Consider the following 13,561-nt stretch of genomic DNA (forward strand, 5'->3'; position numbering starts at 1 on the left):
ATGTTCATGGTCCCCCTGGGAAGGCAAGGCAGCTCAGTTTGCATTGTGGACATTTAGGGAGAAGCTTTCTGGTGGATTGGTCAACCAATGAAAGAGGTTACTGAAAGAAGATGTGGGATATTATGCACTGGAGATCTACTCTTTATGTGTCCCTGCTGATGTGACATTGAACCCAAAGTGACATTGGTAAGCCTGGAATGGGATGAAAGTTGGCATTGGGCTGTTCATGCTCTAAGAGACAAGAAAAGAAGGCATAATTCTCCTGTACAAAAGGCAAAACCATTCTTACAATTTTGAGACAAGTTCACAGCCAAGTGCTGTAGCAATTAGCAGTGAAAGAACAATTGAAAATGGCCAAAGTCAATGTCACTTGACCGAGAAGAAGGAAATGACTTTATCAGAATATTGGCTACAAATAAACCAAAAGAGGTTGCACTCTAGGAGTAAAACTTGGAAGTGCTTTCTCTCAGGAACTTGCTCCTACTTTCACTGAGGTCAGTGGCGTAACTCTCCCTCGCTGGAGGGATGAGCCGCAGGTGGAGGCGGCCGGGGGTCTGCGCCGCTCCCCAGGTGGAGGAAGCTGCGGTAACCTTACAATGAACTGCAAACACGACTTGTGTCAAGTATGACTTTTTTCAAGTATGACTTTTTATGTGCCTGAACTCTCTGCTCTGAAAAATCCTTGTGAAAACTTAACTTAGTAAACGGTTAGTGCGACGATCCTTGATTTCTCTCAGGTGGAAATATTGTTCACCTGTGTTTAATGCCAAGCAGCCTGAATAGAGTGATCTTCATCTTAGCGCTTGCCCACACACAGCCGACCACCCAGGCTAGAGGGTACCGTTTCTGCTTTCCTCTTGGGTGGCTGACACACTTTAAATGCGTGGAGGGTAAATACCTCTGTTCCGAGGGAAATCTCAGGCGTGTAATCACAGATTCAGTAATTTCTCAACGTTTGAAGCATTTTTAAGAAATAGACATAATTTGTCTGAATACTTATGAATAACGAGAAAACAATATAACCAAGCGTGATGAGCTGCAGTATTTTTCTACTGGGCTCTTGAGATTCATTTTCTCTCATGCAGTTCACAAGCTGGAGCTGAGATCAGAATTTGCCTCCTTTTTCATAGTCCCACTGCGCTGTCTTTAAATAATTCTGCTTCTGGTACCTTGCCCCAGTCTGTCTTAACTTGGCATAACATTTATACAAACTCATTACTTCCAAGAGCGACTTCAGTTTACACCAACTGATGTCTGAGCCCAAGTGTCTCATAGCTCCAAGACAAATTATAAGAATAGCTGGAGCCTAGCATATGAGAGGAAAGATTAGAGACTTCAGCAGGAAGACAACGACATTGATCAGTTCAAAGGCTTCCTGATAAAGGGGAAAATATACGCCGTGTTAATTTTGGCTCATTCATTTCATATAAACTAAAAAGTGTTCTTGATTTTTGACAGATGTACCGAGTGGATTCCATATTAGTTTGGAAAAAATGCCCATTGAAGGAGAGAATTTGATATTGTCCTGTTCAGCCAACAAATTCCTGTACAAAGACATTGCTTGGATTTTACCGAGGACGGTCAACAATCAAACGAAAGCAAAAAGGTCTCTCAACAAGGAGTACTCCGTCACCCTCACTCTGACCATCAAGAACGTTTCCCTGGCACACTCGGGCACCTATGCCTGCCGAGCAAGGAACATATACACGGGGAAAGAAGTGCTTCAAAAGAAAGACGTTACAATCAGAGGTGAGCACTGCAACAAAAAGGCTGTTTACTCTCGGATCCTCAAATATAAAAGCACAAGGAATGATTGTACAACACAAAGCAATGTAAAACATTAAAGGACTCATTAAACAGTAACAGGTGTCTCATATCATCTTGATTTTTTATTACTGTTGCTACCTTTCAGGCCCTGAGGTGGTGCACATTCCCCCATGGGTTGGACGTAGGAGGAATAGCAAACAAAATCGTAACGCATGAGCTTCCAGTTGAGTTCAGACGGGTGTTTTCTGCTTTGACAAGGCACGTGGAAGCTGGGGTTTGGAAGATCCCCTGTGCTACATTTTGCATGTTGTTATTTTTTCTCTTGCTGTCTCCTACTGAGCGATAAGGAAACTTTGGATCAATCTTTTCTTCCACTTTGATATCGGCCTCATCAAAAGTGTCAAAGCTGAATAAACTGATTAACTTTAAAAACTGCTGTTTTCAGTCAACAATGGACATTTAATAAGTTAACTTGAATGTGCGGAATGAGCACAATTCAGTTTGAGATTGACTGGACTACATATTTTTTATTTTAATCTGATCTTGATGGACTTATAAATATTACCTGCTGAGCAAGTTCTAATGCTTATTTATTTGAAATTATTTTCTACACTAAAGTACATTAATCTTAAAAAGTATCTTCTAAAAGAAGTATGCAGGGAAGAAATAAAAATGTTGATATAATGCACAGACCTATCATATCATTTATAATAATGATGATTTTAAAACTGACAGACGTGAACCATGTTTCTCCAAATAAATCCAGGTAGACTTCTGGTTGCTGTGTTGGTCAATTTTTAAAGTCAGTTCTGCACTAATGTAAAAAGCTACTGATAAAAGTGTGAGTATTGCTCCTGGCCTGAAGATTCAGGAATTTGTAATGTTGTAATTATTTTATTAAATGAGAAATATTACACTAACATGACTGACAAGGTTGCAGCCAGCACAGTGAGTTGTTTAATATGTTTTTTAAAATACAAACTCAAAATTGAAGCCATTAAAAATATTCACTGCTTTTGGTATGCAAATGACAATTGGATTTATTATGGGGATTAAGAACCAGCCAAACTGCTGAAGGAGAATTAAGGGCAACCTAAGGCTTCCTTGTGAGCGTTTCCCCTTTTTTTTCCTTCGTCATGATTTTGCTATGAGATGTTTCTGTGTATTATAAATTCTGTATAAGGAAGAAGTTACTATTTTTAATAGATCTGATAACTTTATTTTTTTACAATACATAGCTTTTATTATTTTTGGTTACATTTATGATTGATCGTTTATATAGCATTTACATACGCCATAACAAAACAGACTGTAGTGACCAAAATAGCTACAGCAAAGGAACAAAGTGGCTGTGCTTTTAAAATAGAGGGTGACAACATGACAGTTTCTTGCTCTTGGGAACTCACCAGACTATTTCCTCCTTTAGGTATCGAGCCTGTGTCCCACGGCTAAACTTGTCTTTCACGTGGGAATTGCTTTTGTCAAGTGTGAAAGGGTAAACAATAGCATTTCCCCATAATGCCAGTTTCATGGAGCCTAAAATGCTTAGAAAACAATTGATAACCTGGAAGTTGTCAGAGTAAAGAAAAGAATAATCATTTATATCTTGAAATGTCACCTATAGCCTGCTTGTATACAGTAGCTCTTTTGTTCATTATTAGTGTGATGGCTTCCAGAAACAATGTGTTCTTGCAAAGGGATCTGGCTCTCTTTTTTTCTAAACCATGCCTAAAAAGCAAGCGAAATCATTGGTGACTGCTTTAAAATGGGGCAAGTGCACTCTTTAGCATTTGCAAGTCTTCAGAAGAATTACAATACCGAATCCCCTTTTTTTATGAGGCTATTTTGTGCAAAGACATTTGATGGCAAGGTGGGTGGTGATGACAGGACATTATGAATTTTCCACGGCCTTGGGAGCCAGAGCGCGATGACTTGTAGCAGCCAGTTGCCAGGCAATATGAGTTTGGGTCAAAAAAAAGAGATGTGGTGATTAGTGTTCCTCTGTGAAGTTGATGTGAATTTGTGCATCACTGGTGGGTGGACGTCCTACCAGCCTGGTCTCAACCAGCGCTCGGAGGGCCACGCTGTGCGAGGGTGTCATAACATCCCGATGTGGCTGCCAGTGTTGGGAGGCACAGAGAAACCTCACTGGAAACGTTTGAGGAAAGCAGTTCTTGGTGGCCAGATAAAAACTGCTGATGTCACTTTTGATGTCCTCAGATGACTGGGGAATCTCATCGGTTTGGGGAGTTTCTCTGCCTTATGTTGTGTAATATATTATTTAGGGAGAAAGGTGTGAATTATATTTCTTTTTTTTTTTTTTAAGTGTTAAAACTAAAGCTTGTATTTATATTTTTGTACTGATTAATAAAAATAAGCGAACAGACAACATAATCATAACAAAGGGCAAAAATGGACAGAACGCAAAAGTAACCCCCCCAATGAACAAATTGTAATGTTTTCCCCTTGTTTGCCACTGTTTGCTTTTGGAAATGCAAATTTTCCCTCCTCACCACCCTGGTGGTGCTCTGATACCAGCATCCCCTTCTCCCCTCTGTGACCCCCCCTGTCGCTCCTCTGGGCCAAACTCTGCCTACAATGAAGTTCCTCGGTGTAACTGAGAGCAGAGTTTGGCCTAGCAAGGCAGCATTCACGGGCAGGCACGAGGGCTGGGGACGAACCCGGGGGGCTGCGCTGGGTGCTGAGCCCTGCACTGTGCACCCTGGTGGCCAGGGCAGCCCCTCAGGTTTGGGATGCGCGGAGCTGGGCGTTGGAAACTGCCCCTCTTGGCTTCACTGCAAAAATGACTGGGAGAAAACTCAGGTTGACCAAGACCTTGAAAAATCAGCTGATTGCAGCAGGGAAATTATTGAAAGTATGTGAACGGTGACTTAAGTTTTAAGCAAAAAAGTTTTTCTTAATATGAAACCCCATCTTTAGTGTATGGCTATAAACAAATTAAAATTAATCACAAATAACTCGCAGAACGTGTGATTTGCCTTTGTTGTGTCATCTTGTCCACCTTCATTTTGGCTGTCTGGGCTGGGGCGTCCGTCAGGGACTGCTGATAAATGTGAACTATGGAGCTCTTCTCAGCGTGCGGATGTGGACATGCATCAGAGGGTGCCTGTTTGTAGACAGTGTTGTGAAAAATGAGAACTGTGAAAAAATTGAGGCGAGGTATCAATGGGAAGAGGGCAGTCTTCTTGGTTGCAAGGCAAATATTGTTGACCATGTCATTGTGTAGGTATGTGATGAAGAATTTACTTTACAGCCTCTCTCATGAGCATTACTGTTTGGGAAGAGAGACCAAATTGTCTACTACACTGTAAACAAAAAATAGCGTTGCTCGTGGAAATTACAGACTTGCAGCTCAGGAAAGCCCAAACTGGTCATTGCAGGGTCATGACTATGCTGGAGTTGATTTCAAGGGGTAAGAGCATAGCAAAGATAGCCTGCTTTAAAAGTGCTTTTAGTGCCACGGGGTTCATGCACACTGCATAAGCTGGTGGTACATAGGTGCTTAATTTTTCTGCAGAGTATTTATTTACAGCTGGTAACAGAATGATGGTGAAGATGGAAATGTCTGATAGTTTTTTCTGAAAGGATAGAGAATAATCTTCCAAACACAGAATGTCAGAAGCTCAGCTGATATTATACTTGAACTTGGTATATCAGTATCTATTGCCGTCTAAAAATATTTGCAAAGAGTTGGTTTCTGCTTTGTTTTGTTTTCTTTCATATTTTGTAATGTGTGACTTACTATGTTAGTAACTGCTGATCCTGGCAGTGTCCTTGAAGGGAAAGATTGCAAATAATTGGTTCTTGCAAGACCAGGGAATTTGAGGGAATCGGCAGAGTATCGGCATCTGTGAGATTGCTCAGGATCTCCCTGGATTCTCCATCACTGCTTTAAAGGGACCAAAATACCAAAAAGGATGATGTGAGAGTTGCAAGTGTGACAGAAGGATGTTGCCATATAATGTGCATCAACGTTGCAAATATCTTGATCTTTGTTAAAACAGCCTTCGGCTCTGTATGAAATGGGGGAAGGAGTAGCAAAGGGTTGAAATGAGGATGAGAAAGATTCGTTGTTTTGCTTCTTTCAGGGATGATTTTAACACGATGTTTTTAGAGTGTTTTTGAAATGCCCTTCCGGGAGGCCCTTGAGCAGAAGCAGAACAGATGAGATGCGCTTCCAATACTCATTGTCACTGACTGTCACAGAAATGTGTTTTATTACATTGCGTTCATATGAATGTCAGCAGATAAAAGTAAAACAGGAGCAGCGTTGCTATGCTGTGCAGCCTGCTAACACTCAGCTTCAGCCCCTGCCGTCAGGGTTTTCAGCGTCTGTGGGATGCCAGAGGACGTGGGTGCGCTTCTCACCGACGCAGTTTTGGCAGCTGGGCTGTGGTGTGGTTTGGCCAGGCCTTGTTGTGTTCAGCCAAATATGTGAAACGCAAAAGCGGAAGAATTTATGAAGACTTTGGAACATGTAACACAATGCTTTGGTGCTTATGGTTTCTGGTGTTAGATGACGTGAGTTTACTGAATATGATTTGTAACTGTACCCTTTAAAGTAAGTAAATGATAAAAGTCACATTCACAGATATTGTGGTGTACAAAGCCGCATGGTGCTATCAGTGATGCAGAGGTACTCTGCTACAAGGGTGTCCTGCTGATTGTTAAAAACTTTGGTGTCACAGTTTGTTTCTCTTGATGCAAAACTCTGAGCTTTCATAGAACCTCATTGCTTTTGATAAACGAATGTGGTTGGTAATGGAACTGAGGAAAACTTTTAAACAATGTCATCACTGGGTCTTCACTGGTCATCATAACCTGCTATCGCTGAGTAACGGGAGTCCTCTTTACACACCAAACACTGTTAAGCAAACTGGAATGGTAAATAAAATCTGTGAGCAATGAACTCGGTAGAACAGCCATATCTAACATCAGTAAAATGCTGGTAGGAAAAATAATTAAACGCCCACAGTTACAAGAATGTAAAACGGAGGTGTTGTTTTGTCTTGTAGCTCAAGAGGCACCAGCCTTGCTGCGGCACCTTATGGATCAGACAGTGAACACCAGTAACTCTGCCATGTTGGAGTGCCAGGTTCGTGGCATCCCCGAGCCCCAGATATCCTGGTTCAAAAACCATGAGGAAATTCAGCAAGAACCAGGTGAGAGCTGTGTGTACTCGCCTACCTTTTACAGCCTTTTTCTTTACCCATCTGCCTTAGGTAGCCATTTGCAGAGTCATTGGCATCGGTACCCAGACGTAAGGAGGGAGTATTGCCCGGGTATTACCGGCGGGTGCTCCGGGTTATTCTGTCTCACTCCAAAACCTCAGCCAGGCTGGAGGTGTAGACACGACGGGTCTCTGTGGTGGAGTCAGTGGAAAAAATATAGCTTTCAATTGGCATCTTAGAAGAGTCATCTCCAGAGAAGCATATTTCTCTCCATTTACTATAGAGGGAGCCTAAGGATCACGTGTCTTGGCCAGCGTATAACTAGGCAGGAGAAAACCGAGCTTGCGTGATGTGCGTAGGAGTACCAGGGTGGGTCTGTGGTCAGGCATGCAAAGTCTGCTCTTGATTCACAACCTAGCCACCAGACTAAATCCGTACCTGGGGTGTCCAAAACCGAAATGCGTCTGCTGGCAGCAGAGGAATCCAGGTCTCGCGCAGCAGAAAGGAACAGCTTCCCAGGTGTCATGCTGCAGCTACGGCAAAACTCTGGGAGATGTTTACAGCTGTGTCTGGCATGTGGTTTCAAAGATCAGCTAAGGCAACATGTCCAGCTCTGCTGGCACCACAGTCACGGAAGTGTTCCTTGGAGATTACAGGTGGAGATGAATGTTGGGGGAAAAGGCAAAACCTTTCTCATGGGAATTCATCCACGTTCGGATCAGAAGCACACAATGAGCTAGTGTTACAGGCTCAGCAAAAATGTTCAAGGAGGTTTGGTCTGTGGGAACTTGAATCTTAAGTGTAGTCTTCAACAACAATGTTTCAGAAAGTTTGTGTTTATGGTTCTGTCCTGCGTTACTGGAGATTACTATAGCATGAATAAAGGCAACTGGGAAAAATTCTGAGGAATTCTCCAAGTGAGTTATAAGCCCCTGCAGACTTGCAGCCCAAGCACTGAACATAATCTAGAACCAGACTCCATGAAGGTTTACAGTGACCATGTCGTTGTAATGTGCATTATTAACACTATCTTCTAAACCGAATGTTATATGTCTAACTTGGGTGTAATGTAACACATAAAGTTAGGAGCCAGGAAGATCTCTCTAGAGGGTAGGTCAGAGCACTTTAGTTAGGTGCCTAAAATAGCTGGTGGGAATACATTTTGATGGGACAGTAGTTTTGATGGAGCCAAACACACAAGTGTGTACTTGACTGCACATTTCCTGGCTGTACAGTGCCTTAGAGGCAGTCCTGAGGCCAAACCTGCTCCTTGCCTCTTCCTCACTTGCCAGAGCATTGCCCAGGCTGGCTTCTGGGTTGACCTACCTGGAATAAACAAGATGTTGAAAACTTTGGGTAACAACTCCTACGTTTTAGGGTCCGCCTCATGGGACCTCTCTTTGCACTAGCTGGGGTCCTTCTGTGAAGGGGCCCGTTGTTCCATGGAAGTGAGATTTGGAGCGAGTCTGCTGCCCATAAGGCCAGTGCGGATGCACAAAGCTGCGTCTTGGAAGTGCTTTAAGCTTGAGTGGCTTCTGGGGCAGACGTACACCTGCAAGTGTGGTAATCAGACCACCCATTTTCCAAAAGCTGGAGACATGCTGAAGAACTCACCAGGATGAAAGTCTAGGCACAGTGCTAATCAATATACGCAGTACCAAGTGCTCCCAAGATCACTCCTTTAGACTGAGATTTTTCATTCACACAATTGCTTTGTAAACACTGATTTCCAAAAGATTCCCAAAACATCCAAGCATATTTGGCTTTCCTGCAGATAACATTGTGCTGTGCAGTCTGTGGCTCAGATTTCTTTTGAGAAGAACTTGAAGCAGATATTATTACACAAGGGCCTGTTTTTGTTTATATCCTGGCTCCCTCTCATTGCAAAATATTTCATTTCACAGGAATAATTTTAGGGCCCGGAAGCCGAATGCTGTTTATTGAAAGAGTAAAAGAGGAGGATGAAGGACTGTACCAGTGTATAGCTACCAACTTAAAAGGGTCCGTGGAGAGCGCGGCGTATGTCACGGTACAAGGTAAAGCACGACATTAAATGGGGAGAGCGAGCTTGCCAGGGTGATGTTCCTACTGAGGCTGGAAGGGTGGGGGTGTGACCTGGGGCTCATGTGGTGATCTCTGAAGGCAGCAATTTGAAGTAAGTCCTAGCAAGGGAAGCATACCAGGTTGGAAAGGAAGCTTAGCAGGAAATGCTAACTCGGAGCGTGTTTACACTGACCTAAAGAGAAGAATTGCTTCAACCCAACAAAGATCAGGTCAGGGTAGAAGACAAATGTAAATTTAGTATTGTCAAAACAAACAAAAAACAGAATAAGGAGCACTCTTCTACCCACTCATTTTCCCAGTTCAAGTTACTTCCATGGAAGTTAGAGGCCTGGGATATTTTCATTTGTTTATTTTCAATGTAAAGTGAACTGCCAAATTGGACTAGAAGATTTTAGCCTAGTGATAGTTACACATGCATTTTTCAAAGGTACTTGTAAGAAGTAGGTATGATCTACTTTTTTCTGTAACCATTGCTTGAGTTATTTTGCTATTCATTTAAATGTCCAGAGGTGTTCTGACTTCTGCCAAGCTTGACTCAGGCCTGTGGCAGTGACTTCTATCAAGTAATTTTACATTGCATAAAAATAAAGTTTATTCAGTGACTTTTCAGTTTCATTGAATACCCTTTTGGTTCATATACTATGAGATAAGAGAAGTAGGTTGTCATTCTCCATGTAAGTCAGTGCCATGTATGAATTAAATTTGACATAACCTATCTTATTGGCCTCATGTGTTAAGTAAAAGTCCCAAATGCATTTAGTTTCTCTTTATAGAAGACAATTTGACTTCCACCAGGTCTCTCAGGCTGGGATTATGTCTTTGTGGAGGTTCTCATACAACTGTTAAATGTATCTGAATACTACTGAGTATTTGGATACTACTCTACAGCAGAAGATAATTAGAGCTAGTAAATCAGTATTGATTTTCTGCCACGAGTGTGTTAGCTGTCTCAGTTAATGGTGATCACTGGTGATACAATAATGTTTTTGCTTTAAAAGGTCAGGGATAAGTATATGTACCTGTGGGCTGGCCTAACTTCTGTAGTCAAGGAGTTAAAACCACCTATCTCCTTATGGATAATGCTAAGGTTTTTACAGCTGCTATAATAGCTAAACTCATCCTACTAATTGATAGTCCTGGTCAATGTAATTCATTATTGTATTGATTTTTAACAGCATTGCAGCTTGGCTATTTATTACAACCGCAAGCATTCTGTCAGATGGCTTTGAGGAAGTCATATCTCCTAGTGCGTGGTCCAGAGGAGAGAAAAGAGAGCAGCCAGGAAAGCTTCTTCTCTGGTTACATGTCCTGAGGGACCACTGGCAATGTTCTTGTGTGACTCCTATGGGGCCTCTTTAAATAAGCAGGAGATGAAAGACTACCCTATTAAAATTATAGGTTTGAGACTGGATGAGCAAAAGAGACAGAGTTTGTCTTATCTGCTATGATTGAGGAAAACGTCTTTCCACCCTTTCTCCTCCTACCACATGAAGGGATGTCACTGGAGGGTTTTTCACTCATTCCTACCCTGATCTGGAGTGTCTGTCCCTCTGCCAGGGACCGGCAGCCTTTCACTCCATCCCTGAGCCTGGTGGGATGAGACCAGGGCTTAAACGTGAGGCTCTCTCTAGGCTTTGCCACTTGCTTGTCTTTCTGAGAAATACAGACCCCGCGACTGCCGCTGTGAGCACCAAAGCCTTCCCTCTGTCCCGGCAGCTCTCGGAGCGTGGGGCTGCAGATCAAAGGGAGCGGAGCAAAGCCTCGTGTCGATGGCCACGTTTAGCAGATTGGAAGAGTAGTTTGTGAATGAGTCAGGAAGGAAACCGTCTGCTCTCTTTATTTCCTCTGAAAAAACATTCTTATACTCACAGATAAAACAATGTGTTATTTTTGTACCCAAGATGGATGAATGGATGGTGGAATCAAAGGGCCGTCTTTAAATAATCGCAGACCATGTTTGGTTTGGAAGCCACACTTGCCGGGCTGTCTGAGGAGGAGAGGGGCCACGTTTGTGGACATGTCCGAGCAAACTGTCCTCTTGCTCTTGGCTGAGGAACTGAAGAGGGAGTGAATCTGCAAGGACAGAACGGGAACAGCAAATGGCTGCCAGAGCACCCAGCAGATGGAGAGGAGCGTGTCCCTAAAAGCCTGGGGACAGAAGCTGCTGGGCACAGGGGGAACACAGGCTGTCTTGGGCAGCTCTCCTTCGGGGGGTCGCCCTGCTTGCAGAGTGGATGACTTGCCAGGAAAGCCTTGCCCTGCTTCTCCTCCTGGGGACCCTCACACTCCCCCTCAGCGGGAGCCAGCGATAGAGGTAGTTGCAGAGGTGCTGCACCATTTGAAGGGGTTGTGTTGGCCAAGGAAGGTGCATCTTTTAGAGCTCATGCTCACTGAAATGCGGATGTATAACAAGCAAATGAATACAGCAACATGCTCTGTCTTAAAGCCGATGCTCGATAACTTAACGTGATCCCTGCTGATGAAACGGAAAGCATTGCATTTTTTAAGCATCCACTGAACTATTCCAACACTATGAAAATGGTGTTTGCTTTTTAAATAACTGCCTGGTTTTCTATCTAGCTACCTTTCTGACTCTGTATCTCAAAAAGTTGTTGTGCCTTTTGGGTCAGTCTGACTTCGCAGTCATCAGGAATGTTTCCATGAAGTTTAACCGGAATTTCCTCGGCTACAGAATGAGGTTCAGCCTGGGTTGTGTGGGTGACCGTAAGAGAAAAGTTGAACATCAGGGGACACTTAGACTCGTGTTACCTCAGAAGACCACCAAGGGGGTTGGAAAGGAGTCCTGGAAGTCTCTAGTTCAACCTCAGCTCAAACCAGGATCATCACCAACACTACATCCAGTCAGTGATGGCTTTGTCTGGCCAGGTCGTGAAAACCTCCAAGGATGGAAATTCCTCAGCATCTGAGCACCCATCCCAGTGCTGCACTGCCGTGATCATGGGATCACACGGATTAAGCAGGGTAGATCACATTGGTGTAGGCCTGAAGGATGCTTCGGGTGCAGCAGAGCGGTGTTGGTGCCCCAGGCGTTGCTTTTTCCCTGATTGACACCTGACACAGAGCTTCACCTCGATATTTAGAGCTGAAATTCTAATGACAGAGCCCATGCCAGCCCAAAACTTGAGCTCGTGCCTGGAGGGGTCAGTGCATTAGTCCAGGCTCTCGTCCCCATGAGCCCGCGCGGTCCTGGTGGCTCCTGTCGCTGCTGGGAGAGAGAAGGTGCTGCCGGTGGCACTTCTTCACTCACCTCCGCAGCGAGGCAGGCGGATGGGGCAGAGCTGCACGCAGGGGAAAGCCCGTGTCTGATGAGGTGGCTGGGGGGTAAAAGCCTGGGAGGGGTGTAAGGGGAAGCCAGAAAACTTGGGCCACCAGGCAGAGAGAGGGCTTTAGTCCTGCTTACAGCTTCTCCAAACTCTGCTAATCCTAAACCTTCTGAGTGTTCCTGCCTGTTCTGCCTCAAACCAAACCTTTTCCTACCCAGCTGAGAGGCTGCAAAGCTGTTAGCAAGACTAGGAATCTGGCATTTGATAACCCAGCCCAACCCCAGCCTGGAGAAATGCTTTCTGGTTGCCTAATTTTGCTCAGATGTTTCAAAGACAGCATCTTCGCGTCTCTTCGCTAGCTCCTGGGCAGCATACAGTAGAGGTTAGGGAGTTGCTGCCTTCTACCCCAGGACTGGCCATACTGTGCCTCACGTGTTTTCTGAGTCCTGCCATATGGAGCAGCAGCAACAAATGAACCTTCAGCCCCTCCAGGTTTTGCTGAATAAATGTCAGAAACTATTACTCACCATCTGCATGGGTGCTGCTCAGAAGCAAGAGAAGAGTATCCATATGTAAAAGGAAAACCTGATGCCAGAGGGTAGGCAAGCTGTATTAGGCTGTATCATTTATGTCATCACTATGACCCATATCTAAATCAAGCCTTTAAAAAAATATTTGTGAAAAATTAACAGTCTTGGTATTTTTGAGAAATAGATACTTTATATCTCCATTTGTAGTTGCAGTCATATTTTTCTTCAATGAGCTTTATTCTCAAAGCTCCAGAATACACATGCCAGAGGTATCTTAGATATAGGGCATGAACACAAGTCTGATTATCACCTCTAGAGAGGGAAGATATTACGCTAGTTAAGCTACAGCTACAGGAAGCAATTCAACCTCTGAGAAAAGCTCTGTAGCCTTGTCTAAAACCCGGTAAACCCACCAGTGAGATATCAGTCATCCCTTTTTCATGTGTCAGGAGTAACACTGAGCTGCCTGGGGTCTGAAACTGCTGCAAGTGCAGTTGACAAAACTACTGTGAAATCATGCTCAGAATTACTCCTCCTTGTCCTCTCCTCTCTCTCTGGAGGCTGTATCAGAATAAGAGGCAGAGCATCAGGGGTTTGGGTTTTTTTTTTGCATTTGCATTTGCTACCAATCAGATGGAAAACATATTGTGGGAAGTGTGGTATTTTGACACAATCACAAGATTTGCAAAACAGACCGCTTTGAAACCATTTTATGAGTTCCTAA

General features: G+C 43.7%; 1 protein-coding gene across 2 annotated transcripts in view; it reads left to right on the plus strand.

The window, feature by feature from the left end:
• FLT1 (fms related receptor tyrosine kinase 1) overlaps positions 1–13,561 on the plus strand; it is a 116,260-nt gene that overhangs the window by 71,604 nt on the left and 31,095 nt on the right. Inside the window, exons 13-15 of one of the 2 annotated variants that reach the window (XM_049823257.1) lie at positions 1,459–1,749; positions 6,804–6,950; positions 8,864–8,995. In XM_049823257.1, the coding sequence (XP_049679214.1) occupies positions 1,459–1,749; positions 6,804–6,950; positions 8,864–8,995 (570 nt within the window). Of the gene's footprint in view, positions 1–1,458; positions 1,750–1,912; positions 2,914–6,803; positions 6,951–8,863; positions 8,996–13,561 lie in introns of those variants that run through there. The other variant, XM_049823258.1, reaches the window with a different exon arrangement.

Source organism: Accipiter gentilis, chromosome 19 (genome assembly GCF_929443795.1).
Source record: "Accipiter gentilis chromosome 19, bAccGen1.1, whole genome shotgun sequence".
In the NCBI taxonomy this organism is placed as follows: domain Eukaryota; kingdom Metazoa; phylum Chordata; class Aves; order Accipitriformes; family Accipitridae; genus Astur; species Astur gentilis.